This window comes from Panthera uncia (assembly GCF_023721935.1).
Source record: "Panthera uncia isolate 11264 chromosome D3 unlocalized genomic scaffold, Puncia_PCG_1.0 HiC_scaffold_8, whole genome shotgun sequence".
Lineage (NCBI taxonomy): Eukaryota > Metazoa > Chordata > Mammalia > Carnivora > Felidae > Panthera > Panthera uncia.
Window position 1 is genome coordinate 14,315,974 of NW_026057586.1, and position 18,217 is coordinate 14,334,190.

Below are 18,217 nucleotides of genomic sequence, written 5' to 3' on the forward strand. Positions count from 1 at the left end.
TGTACCCATAGAATAGAGCATGGTAATGGGGGGTGGGAGGGAGGGGAGGGTGGGTGATGGGTATTGAAGAGGGCATCTTTTGGGATGAGCACTGGGTGTTGTATGGAAACCAATTTGACATATATTAAATTTGACATATATTTAAAAAAAAAGAATAGAGCATGGTAATAGTAAATGGTATGTACCAAGAAGATTTTTTTTTTAAGTAATAAAGAAATCTTAATGTATTTCCCTTAATGTAAAAGGAAAAATATATATAAAAATATATAAAATTGTGAGCCTTTATAAAAATGTAGAGTGGATAAAAACTATAAGAAATGTAACTGACTTTTCTTTAGGTGGTAGAATCATAGGTGATTTTTCTGCATTTTCCAAATGTATCACAGTGATTGTTTTATTTTTATGTTCAGAATACCATTGTTAAGATGGTGCTTGCTGTGTAGTTGAAGTTCATATATATTAGAAAAAGAATATTTATTCTGAGGGTCTTGCATCTTCTCACTAAGGGACTTTTTATACTTTATGGAATGTCTTTAATACTTATTTGACTCAATTCTCTTAGGAAAATAGTGGCCCATAATTTGGCTGCTTACTGTATTTCATATTCTTTTTATGATCTGCTTGACCTTGATAAGGGTTCCCCCCCCAATGTTTTAGGGTTTTTACAAGGTATTTTGCCACCTTCCATGATGTAATTCTTTAGGCCAGGAAGAATAAGACATGTCTATAATTAAAACGACTTCATCTTTGGTGTTTTTCAGCCAAGGGTCACTGTATGTAACTGATGTAGTTATATTACAAGAAAGACAAGTTAAGAGTACTTTGTTGTTGTTTTTAATCTGCAGGGAGATTGACCAACAGAAGTAAATTATAGACTGACTTGGAAAACACTCCCATGGACTTGATCTTGGCAGTTAATGGCATACTGTCTTACAGTATTATTTAAACATTTCATATTGCTTACTTTTCTTTCTGTAAGTATTTGTAAGCTTATCAGATATGTGACTGTGTCTTCTTGGTGTTCTCGGTTGTACCCCACACACAGTTATGCACAGAATATATGCACAAACATTTTCATTGAATAAATGAATATAGCCTTTGCTTTTTTTATATTGGTTCAGGGAACTGAAAGTGTTCCCTTAATGAGTATACATTTTCCGAAACACATGGAGTTTAACTACTTTTTCCTTCCTATAATTCAGCTAAATAGACAAAAATGCATGTTACCTGCTCAACTTGGTGATTATCAGGAGAATCTACAAGTGTCCTGAACTGATAACCAAAAGTCAAAAGAAATCCGCAAACATTTAAGTAATGTTAAATTCCAAGAATATCAGTGGTGGGGTCATATGAGCAGCCAACAGCACCATGCATGATTTTCTGTTTCATACAGGATTTGATTTGACTGAACCCTGATTCATTTTAACACTCATTTAATTCTTTGATTTTTAATCCTGTGTTAGTTTTTTTGAACTTAGCATGCACTTACATTTATTCTACATAAATAGTTTAGTGGTGCTAATTGTGTATCATACTTGAACTTTCTCTTTGTGCGAGTGTATTTTATCACATATTTTATTTCAGTATTATCTCATTATTAAATAATGTTCATTGTTACCACTGTAAATGAAAGTGAAGTTGTAAATTATGTGATATTTTACCATATATGTTCACTTCTACATGCAGTCATCAAAATATTTAAAAATATGTACAATTGCATTAAGGTTTACCCAGATTTAATTTTGTCCCCTCTCTCAGTTTTCCTCGAAGACTAGTTAGTCACACTGGATATGCTGCTCTTCTTTATTTTGGGATTGTTCGTACATTTTGTGTTCTTCGGCTCCATCTTCGATATTTATTTTACCTCTCCTTTGGTTCATGGAATGACTCCTCAGTTTACACCATTGCCTCCTCCAGCAAAAAGATTAGTACTGTTTGTTGCGGATGGCCTGCGGGCAGATACACTTTACGAATTAGATGAAAATGGAAATTCGAGAGCACCATTTATTAGGTAAGCATGTTAACTGATACAAAGAAAATGTTATCCTGATATTATTTGATCTCATGGTGGACATAGAAGTGATGATGAGAAAGACAATAGGGCACATATATATCTGCCTTTGTCTGTGGATTAACAGGTTTATTTCTTCCCAGGAGTTATGTGTGACCTTAGCTGCTTGGCCCAACTTGTCCTAATTTTCCAAACCTGGCTTATCTTTTACTTATAAAACAAGCCGGTTACATTTCTAAAATAATGACAAGCGTAAGTACTAATGAATTGCTAATTACGATGGTGTTTAACTAGAAAATACAGAGTTCAACTCAGAATACACCTATAAAATATAGAAAGCCCTTCCACGTCTATGTCACTGTTAAATGTGACTTTAGACTCTATGAAGTGGCTTTGAAAAGAAATATTTAAGTTTTTAAACTTATAGGGCTCCTACAAATAATTATTATTTTTCTGATTAGTGGCCAGCCCCTCAAAAGCCCTTCTAATGCTGTTGTAGAGAGAGTGAAACTCAGATTCAAGTGGATATTTATCTAAAATATTATTCCATCTTCCCCATTCTCACCTGCCATCATTACTTTTATCTCTTTACTGTGATTTATGTATGTATGTATGTATGTCTCTTTATTTTTAGACAGAATGAGTGTGAGAAGGGGAGGGGCAGGGAGAGAGGGAGAGAGAGAGTCGGAAGCAGGCTCTGCTCCCTGTCAGCATGGGGTCAGAAGTGGGGCTCAGTCTCACGGACCGTGAGATCATGACCCGAGCTAAAATTGAGAGTCTGCCGCTTAAATGACTGAGCCACTCAGGTGCCCCTGTTTCCTGTGTTTTTTCGTTTTCTTTATAGTACTTAGCATGTGCAGGGTCCATGAAGCCTGGGCGTTTGTTTTGCATACCACTTTATTTCCAGTTCTTAGAACATAGTAGGCGATTAATAAGTGTTTGTTCACTGCTAGAAGAATGAAGGACCTTGGATTCCTGTTAATTTCCTGAAATAAATTAATGGTGGCTTAGATAAATGTATAATATACTAAAGGATCAAAGTAAATAAGTGAGCAACTCAGGGCAGTGGGAAAAGATGAGTAAGAAAAGAAAATCAAACCAGAGTTAAGTTCGGTTCACAAAAATATGTCACATGAATTTCTACAAATAATTAAAAATTTGGGTGATATATTTTGATGAGTTTCCTAGTTGTCAAAGAAAGAGAAATATAGTTCATTACAAATTAATAGTATAAAAATATACTGGTTCTGAAGGAAAAGGTGAGCTTTGCTGGTAGCACTTGTTTCTCATTTGGGTGGTGGGTGGCAGGCCAAGGGCGTGCATGGTTGATGTGCCTTGTGTTGTAAGCCATTGTGTGTTTACAATTTCAGTAATCTTCTAGTTTCTTTTAAACCTGTTTGTGAAAGGTTTTATTCATTCCTCCCTTTGTCTTTTAAAAAATATCTGAACTGACCAAAAAAAATTTTTTTTAACTTTTATTTATTTTTGAGAGACAGAGCATGAGCAGGGGAGGGGCAGAGAGAGAGGGAGACACAGAATCCGAAGCAGTCCAGGCTATCAGCACAGAGCCTGATGTGGGGCTCGAGCTCATAGACCGTGAGATCGTGACCTGAGCTGAAGTTGGACGCTTAACTGACTGAGCCACCCAGGTGCCCCATGAACTGATGAAAATGTTTTTGAACAGAGAGATCCAAATTTCTTTATACCTACCTCTTTGTGTTAAAGTTCAGTTCTCATTAAATAACCGAAGAAGTTAAAAAATATTTCTCCCTTAATAAGTGGTTCAGTAGTTTTTAGACTTTTTATTTATTATGCATGCATTTAACCGAAATTGGTTTTAGTATGAAGTAAGTCAGTATTTAAGAATATCTAAACCAGGGCCGCCTGGGTGGCTTAGTCCGTTAAGCGTCCAGCTTCACTCCGGTCATGATCTCTGGGTTTGTGGGCTTGAGCCCCGTGTCAGGCTCTGTGCTGACAGCTCGGAGCCTGGAGCCTGCTTCAGATTCTGTGTCTCCTCTCTCTCTGCTCCTCTCCTGCTCGTGCTTTGTCTCTCTCTCAAAAATGAATAAACATTAAGAAAAAAAAAAAGAGTATCTAAACCAGTCCTAGTAGTTATTATTTTGGGTGTCAGGCGTTCATTTCGAAAACCGTTACCAGTGCAGTCGGTCTTGTATAGCAGGTTGCTCTGCTGGTCCGTCACCTGCAATGGTGTTGCTGGTGGTTTGCTTTCTCTGGGATACAACTTAAAGAATATATATATATATATTTTAACTTAAAGAATATTGACACCACCTTTTAGCAAAAGAAAACTTATGCCTGTTTTAATCTCAAATTTAGGAATGTAATTTAACTCCTAATTAGGAGTCTAGCCATTTCTCCTACCTTCAATTTTTTATTTTGAGAATTTTTCAGCACAGAGAAATGGAAAGGATTATAATGATGAACATCTGTATGCCCTTATTGTAGGTTTAACAGTTTTTAATTATTTTCATATTTACATTTCTTTCTCAATATACCCGCACATTTACACACACGCGTGCTTAAATTTTTAATTATTTTTTCCTGCTTAATTTGAAAGCAAGATCTCATACTTACCACCAAACGCTTCAGCGTGTATCACCTAAGAAGGACTTTCTCCTGCATGACCGTAATACCATACATGTCACACCTAATGAAATCTCACTTTGATGGAATATTGTATGTGTCAGTTATTTCTTGGGTAACAAGCCATCTGAATACTTTATGGCTTCATACACATGTGTCGTGGTAAGATGGTTCTTTGTCTCACTTTGGCTTACTTACAGTGCTGAATCCAGCTAGTCAGAGGGTTAGGTCTGGGTTCAGCCGGGATCAGAACTCACAAACTGTGAGCTCATGACCTGAGCTGAAGTCGGACGCTTAACCGACTGAGCCACGCAGGTGCCCCATAAAGATTCCTTTCCTTCGTAAATTTTGACTCGCATTTTGATTTTGATTCCTTCTGGAATAATCTTATTTTTCTAAAGCTCTAACAGGACTTAATCATAGTCTGTGTTAACTATTGATCGATAATATCTTTTAGGAATATCATAATGCATGAAGGCAGCTGGGGCTTATCTCATACCCGTGTGCCAACTGAGTCTCGACCAGGTCATGTGGCCCTGATCGCTGGGTTTTATGAAGATGTCAGTGCAGTTGCCAAAGGTATTGTCTGTATGGATGACTTTAGTATATGAAAAATTTGTTGCATAAATATTGCTTAACACTGAATCATGACACAAAGTGATGTGTGTTTTGTCCGACTTTTGGCAAGTATTTTAGCATGCCTTACTCATAAACACACACTGGTGTTGATTCAAGAATTAAGCTTTGGTTTGGTCGTCCTGTGCTCCTGAAACAATCTGATTGGATGGATCCATGGTTTTCCTAGATGTTAGAGCTCAAAACTTAAAAAGAAATTCTGTATTTTAGTAAGAAGGAAATTATCTATTGTAAACTTTCAAAGAAAATTATGGCATATGAGATTACTTAAAAATAAAATCTTAAAATAGTTTATGGTATAATACATGTAACAAAATCGCTTACCAGTTTTGCATTTGTTCTGCAATTAATCCTCATTGTCATTAGTTGAAGAATACCACGTTAGGGGTTATACTAATACTTCACCAGGTATATGTTACTGTTTTCACTATTGGTTTCTTCTCTCAATGACCTGAAGGGTGGAAGGAAAATCCTGTGGAATTTGATTCTCTTATTAATGAGAGCAAGTACACATGGAGCTGGGGAAGCCCTGATATCTTGACTATGTTTGCCAAAGGTAAGGGTCATTGGTTATATTCCCTCACATGGTATAGGTAATAAATCAGTATGGTAATTTTTATATATTACTTACTGTATTTTATTGATTTTTGCGTTACTTGTTTTTAACATTTAACATCTCTGACATAGGGATGTGTATTACGATGGATGGACATGTCCATTTGATTCTTTCTTTTAGTCGTACTTGAAACATTGGCACATCATATACTTGTTAGTTTTTGGATTCAATGAAGTGCTGTATGGCTCTAACATTTAACAGCTTTATAATCTTGGGAAAGTTAGATAACTTCTCTGACCTTCAATTTGCCCTTTTAAAAATGTGATAATAATAATCTATATCTCATAGGTTTGTTTTTAGGATTAAATTGGATAATTCTCGTGAGACATTTAGCAATGTGCTTATCATGTAATTCTTCATTATGACAATGATGTTGATGTCTGGTTCATTTTGTTTTGATAAATTATAAGAAGTTTGTTGATATTCACAGAAAGATTTAAATGCTATAACTTACAATTTCTATTACATATTCAAGATTATGCCATTTGGATTTGTTGTGTTTGTTTTTGTGCATTGATTAGAAAATTCATTTATATATTATTTTCTAAAAATCAATTGGATTCCATTTGAATTTTGTGTCATTAAATGCTTTGTATTTTTTATTCAGTTAGTTTTAATTTTTTTAATGTTTATTCTTGAGAGAGAGAGAAAGAGAGAGAGAGAAGGACAAGGCATGAGTGGGGGAGGGACAGAGAGAGAGGAGGAAACACAGAATCTGAAGCAGGCTCCAGGCTCTGAGCTGTCAGCACAGAGCCTGATGAGGGGCTCGAACTCTCAAGTTGTGAGATCATGACCTGAGCCGAAGTCAGATGCCTAACTGTCTGAGCCACCCAGGGACCCCTTTTAAATGTTTTTTAGTGAGAATAGAATGATTGGTCATTTCACCTAATGAAAAGGTTTTATAACCTTATGTTTAGCCATAAGTGTAATCTTAGTAATTAGAATTGTTGAGTATTATTGTATGTCCTGAAAGCAAAATATACATTCAGAATTGTACATATTATATTCATAGAACATCCTTATGTAGGGCAAGCCAAAAAACCCCAGACTGCTTGCCATTTATATATACTTCCTTCTTTGGAAAGCAGTTTAGCTTTTGGGGGGATTGGCAGTGGTGAGAATGGATTAAGTTTCTAGGACTCACTAAGTTTACCTTCTTACTTCCGGCTGTAGTTGATAGGACAGGAACAACGCCTGAATCAAAAACAATCTAATAGAAATGTTCCATTTCTTATGGTAATGGTAACCAACAAAGCCACTGAGATCTTTACTTAGGATGTGGGAAGTGGAATAGCTGGGCAGTGGTAGTATCTTTGGAACTGAATTGCTATTATAAGAGAGTATTCCTTTGTTATATCTCTTCCTTGTGACCTATGAGTCTATCTCAGAAATTCACTAAGTTGATTAGATTCTTAATAAAATCTTGCAAATGTGTAAGATTAATGTTAACTCCTTCAGAGAATGTAGCAATAGACAATACTTATTCTCTTATATCTAGAAAAATACACATATTCTATGAATAAAAGAAATGTTTGAATTTTCTTCTTGCTTTAGGAAGTGTTGTAAACCAAATGACTTCATCTATTCTAAATTGTATATCTGAAGACACACAAATTTTTTGAATAGGTTAATCTGTACAGGGAGTCAGATTTTTGGTGTTTATTTTTGTGCTGTTGTGTATCAGCATTGTGACTTTGGCCATGTTAATTAACTTACATGTAGTGTATCTGTAAATTAGAATGTTATTGTGAGAACAAAAAACAATAACATGTGTTAAAGTACAAATCATGGTCTGAGGCACATAAAATAAATGTTAATTATTCCTCCTATCTTTCTCTTCCCTGTCATAATACACAATGCTTTGTGAAAAATTCTGGTTACTCACAGGAATCTTTAAATGACTATTTCATATTTGATGAAGGCTTAAAAAATTGTTGAAAATATTTTTCCCCAAATTTCCTCCTTAGGTGCTTATGGAGACCATGTTTTTACATATACCTATGATGCTGACAGTGAAGATTTTGGTGCCCATGATGTAACAAAACTGGATACTTGGGTTTTTGATAAAGTTAAGGTGCGTGCTATTGAGTTGATACTCTTCAGCACACATAGTTGTACCCAAAGTACTAGAGACTGATTTGTTAGTAAATGCATCTTAATTTTTTCGTACTTGCATGAACTTGAAAGTTCTGTATTTGTAGCATACTATTTTATAAAGACTGGATTCTAAGAAACTGCACATTCTGTAATAACCAGTTAATGAAAATTTTTTTTTTAATTTTTCTTTTTAACATTTATTTATATTTGAGGGACAGAGCATGAGCAGGGAAGGGGCAGAGAGAGAGGGAGACAGAATCCAAGCAGGCTCCAGGCTCTGAGCTGTTAGCACAGAGCCCGACGCGGGGCTCGAAGTCACAAACTGTGAGATCGTGACCTAAGCTAAAGTCAGATGCTCAACCGAGTCACCCAGCCACCCCTAGTTAATGAAAATTTAAATAAATTAATAATGTGAAAAGATAACTTTTTAAAATTCCATGTTTCTGACCGCAAAATGAGCCATAGATTGGAAATTCAGGGAACCTGTGTTTCATTCCCAGTTTGCTGAATAATCCTAGGTAAATCTTGATCTTCCTTTGACCATACAATAGTCTCCAACAGTAGAGGGACCATGTGAAATGTATGAAAAATGCTTTTGAAAATGCTGTTCAAATGTGATATATTTATAATAAGATGATTTTTTAAAAATTGTACTTTCCAGAAAGGTAAGCAAACATAAATTAGCAAATCAGTCCTAATAAACTATCCATGAGTTGCTCTAAGAAGTAAAGTTGTTTGGACTATTTGATAGTGACAATTATCATAGTTTCACCAGCTACCCAATAGAATTTACATTTTTAAAAATTGTGTGAAAATCTTAATTGTGGACATTGGCTCTCCTTTCTTCCTGTCCATTGTTTCTCATTTACAAATTACAACTTATAATTTATCTGTTGTAAGAAGCATTCATTGCTTGACCTTTAATGATTCTTGCTTTACTGGTACTATCTTTCGGACTGACATTGTGGACTTCTTCGCAATGTGGCCATTTTTGTTAGTTTGTAAATGTGTTCCTCAGTATATGCCGGCATATCTCTTTGTATTTACTTAGCATGAATTAAGTATTCAGTGCATGCTTTGATAAACCCTATTTCTTTTATCAGGATCTTCTTGAAATTTTCTGTTTTCTTTTAACATATGCTTTTGTCAACAGGGAAAACTTTCAGGTTAAATAAAATCTCTTTCAGAAAGTAATTAGCAAATTATTTTTCTAATTATTGCTTTGTAAGAGAATCTACTTATATCAGCATATGCTGAAAGGCACTTGGCTTCTAATTTCATATACATAAATGCTAAAAATGCTCTGGAATCATGGATTTGATTCCTTGTGGGTGGGAAGGTATAGTTTGTGGCTGGCCTGATTTTATGCCTTTCTTCCTTTTATTTCAACACTGCTAGTGTTGGCGATATGATAGTGATTAGAAAAAAAGATTTGCCCATGACTTTATAAAATATGGTATATATGTATAATAATAACAGTAAACATGAAATCATCAGCAGTGGGAAGTAATATGATATATTTAAAGAATGTATCTTTAGAAAATTGTGATTCAGACAGTTAGGGGAAGGCTTTCCTGAGAGTTTTCAGATGATCCCTGAAGAAGCGTAGGAAACAAAGAAATGGAGCTGGATTGCAGTGTGGAAGCCTATTTCAAGCCCACAGCATTATATAAATCGTGGGCCCTGAGGGAAGAGCCAGCATAATAGATTTGAGGAACTGAAGGAAGGAGTTGAGTGTGGCAGGAATACTGACTGGGAGCAACGTCTGAGATAAGGCTAGAGAGGGAATCTGGACTTGGGACCTGCCTAAAGACTCATGTTTAATCCAAGCAAAACAAATCCATGCGAGTGTCTACTCACTTTTTTTTTTAACTGTGGTAAAATACATATAACATAAAATTAGCCATCTTCACCATTTTTAAGTATACAGGTTCAGTAGCGTTGAGGACATTCCCATTGTTGTGTATCCAATCTCCAGAACGTTTTCATCTCGCAAAACCAAAACTCGGTGCTCATTGAACAACTCCCCATTTCCTCTCTCTCCCAGCCTCTGGCAACTACCATTCTACATACACTCTGTTTCTATGTATTTGTTTAATCTAGCTACCTCATATAACTGGAATCATACCGGATTTGTCCTTTGTGAATGGCTTGTTTCACTTAGCATAATGCCCTTGAGGTTCATACATGTTGAATCTCTTTGCTTTTCAAAACTCACTTTGTACAGCATCTCCTCATATAGGCCTTCCATGGCTTTCCTTTGCTGCACCTCACTTCCAGTTAGACTTAGATAACTCTCTTCTATATTCCCTTAATACCACTATCGTAAGTACTTCTTTATGCTAGACCACGGTTGATAACCCTTCCATCCTATTTTCATCTTATCGGCAGAGACACTGACTTTCCCCACTGTTATCTCTAAATTCCTATCAAGGAATTGTCTGGTACATAGATACAAGTATTAGTTTAGATTAGGTTCAGTTCTGTATAATAGGGAAGAAATACGGCTTAAAAGTTTACTTTTATCTCCATAAAGTTAACGCCAGCAGTAGGCAGCCCAGGATTGGTGCAGTCCAGGATTGCCATAATGGCTCCACGGTGTCATTAAGGCTCAGTCTTGAATTTCTCCTCTATCCTCAGGGCATGCGTTTTATCTTCCAAGTTTTTTCATGATCCAAGAGATGCTGGAGTTGCAGCCATTACTTCAATGTTTGAGGTCAACAGTGCAAGGAATTGGAAAGGACCTTCTTTCCTGATTATATTTATTTCAAAGAGCCTTAGGGTCCTTATAGTCTTTTGACTGAAATATTTGACTTCTCTCTTGTTGGCCACAACCACTAAGACACATCTAGCTGTGAGAGAGGATGGGAAATTGGGTTTTAAGGTTGGCGCGTTGCCATGTTTCACGAAATCACAGGTTTTTACTCAGAAAGGGAGAATGCGTGTTGAGGTAGTCATCTAGCAGTCTCCCTTGATGCATAACAAATATTTGTGGAGTGCAGAAATGAATGAGTGCCTTTGCAAGGGGAGGAGAAAAAGCGGGGGCTGATGGTCCTGAGTATACTAGATATGAAGGGGAAAGTAGCCAGGGGTATGTTTCAAAACCTCTTAGGTCCAAAAGACCAACTTTTAAAAAGCCAATAGGGATCTAACAGGTTGAGCTCCGCAAGAATAGAATTTCATAGCATCTCATATCTTGTGTCCATATGTGAATGAATAGCACTTCTTACATGGCTGAATATTTTTTTTTTTTTTACCAATCGTGGAACAAATTATAAACGTACCTCAACTAAAGTTGCTAGTTTTTATTGTTGTTGTTGTTTTGTTTTTTTTGGTTTTTGTCAGCTTTCAATGATATCTTTAGAATTTAACTTCATTCTCTTGAAGAACTCACCACTTCCATCTAAATTTAAAACTTCTGAGGGGCTAAGTAGAATGTATATGAAAGCTAGGGGGCAGTTTTATGCTTTTGAGGAGGATAGCAATAGGTTACATATTATGGTGTTTTTTTGTTTTTTTTTTTTTTACTTCTATTCTTGAATAGCAGGTTTCTCTAATGGCACCATTTGTATTTTTTGGTATTTGTAATAATGAAGGATTATTTCAAAAAATACTTCAGACTTTTGTCGGGCAATGACATTTTCCTCGTTAAAGTTACCATCTACTAAGAGACAGTTATGTGAACGACAATTACGTATCTTGGCAGAGCCTGTTGACTTATTGAAAGCAGTTTATAAGTATTCCCCACAGAAACTTGTTTACATATTCATGTGTATGCAAGTAGATGTTTAATTCATTGTCTTAGAAGGGCTTTGTGAATCCAGTTTGCAATTATGAAACAATATAATAATTTTCGACCCCTATTTTATTAAGTGGGCATTTTCCTATCACACAGCGTGAAGAACAGGTTCTAGTCTTGGGGAAAAGGAACTTGTTCAGAAGCTATTCACACCGTTCAAGTGAGCACTAACAGTTGGACGAGGGCAGCAATGAGACAGGACAAGAAGTAGTCCAGCTCCTAAAACATTTAAAAATGATAAAATGTTCCTAAACTGTCGCCACTTGTACTGTTTTATTTTTGGCTCTTGTCAACATATTAATTCAACCTGGTATATTTTATTCAGCGCTTCGGAGATCTTCATGAAATCAAGGTCCCCTTTCTGTAACCCTTTTTTGGCCTAATTATAGCCCAGCTCACTCATGATTCAAGCGTTGATGTCTGAACTGACAATAAGGACTTTGTGTTGGTTGGTTCTGAGGATAAACTTAAACAAAATAAAATAATTTAATTTTATAGTTATGTATACATTTAATTCAAGGTTTTCATCAGAATTTTTTTTACGTAAAATAAGTGGACTAAATTTCTTTAACTGATTTGTTACCTATAGGAATTCTTTCATGCTGCCAGAAACAACCAGTCTTTGTTTTCTAAACTAAATGAAGAAAAAATAGTTTTTTTCTTACATTTATTAGGAATAGATACAAACGGACATGCTCACCGACCATCATCAAGGTAATTTTAATGCTGTGTTTAATTTCATGTTTTTGAGAGACTCGGGTGTTCTATTTGAACTTTTAAAGTATTATATATTTTTTGTAATTATCACATTACTTACATTCTATATTCTTCATTTATCAAGGCAGAGAAAAAAAGAATATTAAGATTTTTTTTTAATGTTTATTTATTTTTGAGACAGAGACAGAACATGAGCAGGGGAGGGGCAAAGAGAGGAGACACAGAATCCAAAGCAGGCTCAAAGCTCTGAGCTGTCAGCACAGAGCCCAACACAGGGCTTGAACTCACAGACCATGAGTTCATGACCTGAGCTGAAGTTGGATGCTTAACTGACTGAACCATCCAGCCACCCCTTTAAAATTTTTTTTTAACATTTAATCATGTTTGAGAGAGACAGAGAGACTGAGTGCAAGTGGGGGAGGAGCAGAGAGAGAAGGAGACATAGAATCTGAAGCAGGCTCCAGGCTCAGAGCTGTCAGCAGAGAGCCTGATGCGGGGCTCAAACTCACGAACAGTGAGATCATGACCTGAGCTGAGGTCAGATACTTAGTCCACTGACCCACCCAGGCGCCCCTGTATACAGGGGTTCTATTTCAGTAGAACTCCTTATATAGAATAGCAAATATTTTTCTCAGTTTTGCAGACCATAAGAGGAAGAATCGATGTTTTACTTTTGTTCTTTATTTAGAATTTGGTTTAGCTAAGTCTGTGAATAATGCCTATTGGTTAGCTACCAGTAATAAATACCTCATGCTCCCCTTCTTTAACATGATGGACTATTTCAAGTGATAGAATTCATACCAAACCAACCTATTCAACTGTATGGAAGCTTAAATATAATTTGCTTATAATGTTATATTAATGTTTTATGTCACAAACACTCTAAGGGATGAGAACATTTTATACTTGAAACAGTGATACCTATTAATGTGACAAAAACAATATAGTGTGCATTATGAGACGCATGAACTTGAAAATCATAATTAATGCATTTGAGATGTAAAAAGTATTCATTAAAATATATTTGCTAATCAATATTGGAGAGTATTCTCCTTTTAAACTATTTCTGAAAATGATTTCAGATTCTTATGCTTCTTTAAAAGGAGAGATTGTTATCTTTAACAATATAAAGATCTCTGATTTTAAAATATTAAGGATGAGATATAAAAGTATTTAGGAGTTAATAACTTCAGATGATTCCTATTAGGTTCATGTTGAAGAAATTTTATTTTTCCAAATTAATGTAACTTTAATGTGCTCTTCTGTTTCTTCTTAAACAGGGAATATAAGGACAATATTAAACTAGTGGATGCAGGAATGAAAGAAATGGTGTCCATTCTTGAACACTTTTATGGAAATGATGGGAAAACGGCATTTATCTTTACCTCTGACCATGGAATGACAGACTGGGGTTAGTCTGTCTCTAAGTGACACGTACTTTATGATTAAAGTAGTTGTAAATGTAGCTTGCAGACATCTTGTAATGTGGAAGAGGATTAAATGTCTTTTTATATGCAGAACGTCTAACAGGCAATTGCATGCTTAACATGTTAGTGTAAAAAACCTGATCTTATATAAAGGATCTTTTTTCTAACTATAAAAGGAACATATTCTCATTTAAAATGAGAAATTAGAGAAAAGTATGGAGAAGAAAACAAAAAGTGCCTATCCTATTATTTATCTACCTAGCGTTAACTGTAAGTGATGATAATGTAAGAGTAAGGTGGTATAACCAGGAATCCTGGGGCTCCTGGAAGTCTACCCTAGATGACCTTGTCCTTTCTGTGAGATTCCCAAGGCAAACACAGTGTGTGCACAGAGAACAAAACAAGGCAAAGATGAAGTTTGGGTCCCCACATCACAGTACAGAATTCTAGTGAGCTGGTTCCACTCTATAAAGGGCTTTTGGTTACACCAGCCAGAGTGGCCTGGAAGAAACTCATCAAGAGACTTTGCTGTCCTCTCCAGAACAGACCTGGCCTTGACCGACTGCGTGTCCCATGTGGCACTACGCTGGTCGCATCTCCTCCAAGTCTTCTTGTTAATATTCTTGTTCTTCTTTCAACCAGTCAACAGACCTTTTTGTTTGGTTTTTGCCTGTCTATTGATGCTCTGACTTGCTTTGGGAATATTTCAAAACTAATTGTTATGCAGAGTTGCACGCATTTGGGAGTGTGGTGGCTAGAAGTAGAAATACATACGGGTCAATTCTTTAAAACGATTAAACAATAAATAAATATTTAGGTATAATTTCTTATATCCCTGTCTTAATACTCTTGATGTCTTATTTGTAGGTTCCCATGGGGCTGGTCATCCTTCAGAGACTTTAACTCCTTTTGTCACTTGGGGAGCTGGAATCAAGTATCCCCAAAAAGTATCAGCTCAGAAATTTGATGATGCATTTTTGAAAGGTATAAACGTTTACCTTTATTGTTTTCATAAATACAACATTTTAAAGGATAAGCACTGGGTGTTATACGTAAGCCAATTTGACAATAAATTATATTAAATAAAATTTTAAAAAATTAAAAAAAAAACATTTTAAAATAAAACCAAAGTTTAGGGGGACGCCTGGATGGCTCATTCAGTTAATTGTCTGACTCTTGCTCTCGGCTCGGGTCATGATCTCACTGTCCATGAGTTTAAGCCCTTCGTTGGGCTCCGCACTGACAGTGCGGAGGCTGCTTGGGATTCTGTCCCTCTCTCTCTCTGTCTCTGCCCCTTCCCTGTTCTATCTCTCTCAAAATAAATAAATAAACATTAAAATAAAATAAAACCAAAGTTTAACTTAAAAAAATCACTTTTCAAGTTACAGTTTTCATTTTGATATTTGTATCATTACTATTTTTATGTGTTATTTTTGTATAGTTCTCATTATTGGTTTATAATATTCAGATTGAAATATATAGTCTTAGTTATCTGCCTTATGAAGTTACAAATGTAAATTATACTATTACTTTTTTTCCACAAGCCTATTTTTATTGCTGGGATTTACATTAAACTACTGAGTCATACCTTAACCTGCAAAGACTATCAATCAGATAAATCACACATATGTCACAATTGACATTTCACACCTGGACTGATTTTGCCCTGTCTCTAGTACTTTTGAAGGCTTTCTGTGTTACCCAAGCCTCCCTTCCTTCCTAATCCATGAGGAAAATGAATTCCTTTTTCCTGGAGCTCTGCTTATTTTGTGAGGTAAGGTTTGTTTTTTTTTAGAGTTCCAAACTTTTTATTAATTGGACAAAACAAATTCCTTTCAAATGCCTCACTCCAGATTATTTGTATAAAACTTATCCAAAACACTTGTTAAAAATACAGATTAAAAAACAAATAAATTTCCATTGGGGCACCTGGGTGGCTCAGTCAGTTAAATGTCTGATTGTTGCTTCTGTGTCAGGTCATGTTCTTACGGTTCGTCAGTTCGAGTCCTACACGGGCTCTGTGCTGATGGTGGGGACCCTGCTTGGGATCCTCTTTCTCTCCCTCACTCTCTGCCCCTCCACGTGTCTCTCTCTGTCTCTCTCAAAATAAATAAATAGACTTAAAAGCAAACAAAAAGCAAATTTCCAGACTTTGTCACTAGATATTTTAATTCCATGAGTCTGGGTGAGGCCTGGAAATTTTCTTTTTAAAATCTTCTCCAGGGATTCACACTCACAGCCATGTTTATATATTTCTGTCATAGGAAACTCTTTGGTTTGCATCATAAAATTTCCTTAGACTCTTTTCTTGAATTTATTTTTGTATTGAGATAAAATTCTCTTGCCACTTTAATTCATGTTTTAAAAGTGTACCTTTCAGGTTTTTTTTCTTTTTAGCATACTCACAAGACTGTATCATCACCTCTACTGTCTAATTACGAACTGTTCTGTCAGCACCTCCAAAGAAACCCCTTCCCCAATAGCAGTCACACCTTATTTCCCCCCCTCTCCCCATCACCTGGCAACCATTATACTTCCTCTCTCTCTGGATCTGCTTATTCTGGACATTTCCTGTAAGTGGAATTACTCACTGTAGGGTCTTTTTGTCTGGCTTCTTCCACTTGGCATAATTTTTTTCAAGGTTCATCTGTGTTGTAGCACGTATAAATAGTTTATTTTTTACAGCTGAATGATATTCCATTGTGTGTCTAGACCATATTTTATTTATCCAATCATCTTATGGACATTTGGGTTGTTTCCACATTTGACTGTCGATAGTGCCAATGACACAAATGTATGAACATTTGTGTACCAGTTTTTGTGTAGACATGTTTTCATTTCTCTCGGGTAGGTACCTAGTGATGGAATAAATGGGCCATATGTAACTCTGTGTTTAATTTTTTGCAGACTGCCACACTGTTTGCTAAAGCAGCTTCAGCATTTTATATTCCTATGCTCTGTGGTAAATGAATTAGATTGGGTCTAATAGAAGCTGGGTTCAATAGAATGTTTGTACTGAGGATATAAAACTTTGGCTCTTGATGTCTCAGTGAATTAATATTTTAGAATAACCTGACTTCAGGAATCATTACAGAGGAATACATTTTTTCTTCTATGAATATTAGGTGTCATAAGTTAGAGGGAAAGGGAATGTGCATCTTTTCCTTATCAGGTAATTAGGGTGAATTTTTAGTAGCTGACTAGTAGAACCAGGAACATATTTTTAAACTTCGCTAGCTTATTAAAGGAAATTTCATCATAAAAATATCTTAGAACCCTTTTTGTAATATATCTTAAAGTCATTAAATGAAGACATGCTCTCTCATAATCATTTGTTTTGATTACTGGTTATTGAAATTTCTGAATTTATATGTGGAAAAATAGAGGAATGAGGTTATCTCTGAAGGCAATTTTAATTGTAACTCACTATAGGATTTTCACATTTGGGATTCGTGGACAGTAGGAACATCACAGCTACATTTTTAAGTATTTTTGCAAGCAACTGCCATTACAGCAAAAAGGAAGGGCTTAGGTTGTCTAACAGACATCAATTGCCTTAATTACTCCCTGGAGCGGGACTGTCATTAGTCCTAGTCATGCTGACAGCTGTTGTCATTGTGCCTTTTACTTCCATCTTCCCTTCCTTACCCTTTTGATGCTTTGAAACAACGATCTGCAAATGAGCACTTTGAAAGTTTAATAAATCGTCACAGGAAACACCAAATATTTACTTTTAAAGCTATGCTTTTAAATTCTGGTTTTAAAAACATACAGTTGTGCCTGTTTAAGTGTCTTTTTTTGTTCATAGTTGACTTAAAATAGACTTTCCCAGTACTTTTGTTTCACATTACACATTGATCTCTCTTAACAATGAAACTATTATTTTTTTTTTAAACCCTAACATCAGCTGTTGTGTCTCGTTTTGTTTCAGAATGGAGATTAGAGAGCTGGAAGAGGCAAGATATCCATCAGGTATTCAGTTCAATTTAGTCACTTTCACATTTAATTTTCTCTCCTAGAAGAAGTTTAGGCTGAAAAAAAAATCTGAACAAGAGTATTAATAATAAAGTATTTTTCAAAACATTTCCATTACCAAGAGAAATCCTTCTAGTGCAAATATTTTAACCCAACTAATCTTTCTTTTGGCAAAATAGAAAAAGCTTCACATAAAACTGAAAGAAGATTCCCTCCAAATAACATTGGCTAATTAAAGAATTATTATGTAAATTGAAATCTGCATGGCTGTTAAATTCCTGTGATTTCTTGTCATGGTTGCCTGGCTTAGTTGCTCTAAGCACAGGCCTAATAAA

At 35.5% G+C, this 18,217-nt stretch overlaps 1 protein-coding gene across 5 annotated transcripts in view; it reads left to right on the forward strand.

The window, feature by feature from the left end:
* PIGN (phosphatidylinositol glycan anchor biosynthesis class N) overlaps positions 1 to 18,217 on the forward strand; it is a 100,232-nt gene that overhangs the window by 16,847 nt on the left and 65,168 nt on the right. For 4 of the 5 annotated variants that reach the window (XM_049619768.1, XM_049619767.1, XM_049619771.1 and 1 more), the window contains exons 4-12: positions 846 to 974; positions 1,759 to 2,011; positions 5,073 to 5,194; positions 5,709 to 5,807; positions 7,835 to 7,941; positions 12,353 to 12,477; positions 13,761 to 13,891; positions 14,775 to 14,891; positions 17,839 to 17,879. In XM_049619768.1, the coding sequence (XP_049475725.1) occupies positions 1,791 to 2,011; positions 5,073 to 5,194; positions 5,709 to 5,807; positions 7,835 to 7,941; positions 12,353 to 12,477; positions 13,761 to 13,891; positions 14,775 to 14,891; positions 17,839 to 17,879 (963 nt within the window). In that variant the 5' untranslated portion in view covers positions 846 to 974; positions 1,759 to 1,790. The remainder of the gene's footprint in view (positions 1 to 845; positions 975 to 1,758; positions 2,012 to 5,072; positions 5,195 to 5,708; positions 5,808 to 7,834; positions 7,942 to 12,352; positions 12,478 to 13,760; positions 13,892 to 14,774; positions 14,892 to 17,838; positions 17,880 to 18,217) is intronic. The other variant, XM_049619770.1, reaches the window with a different exon arrangement.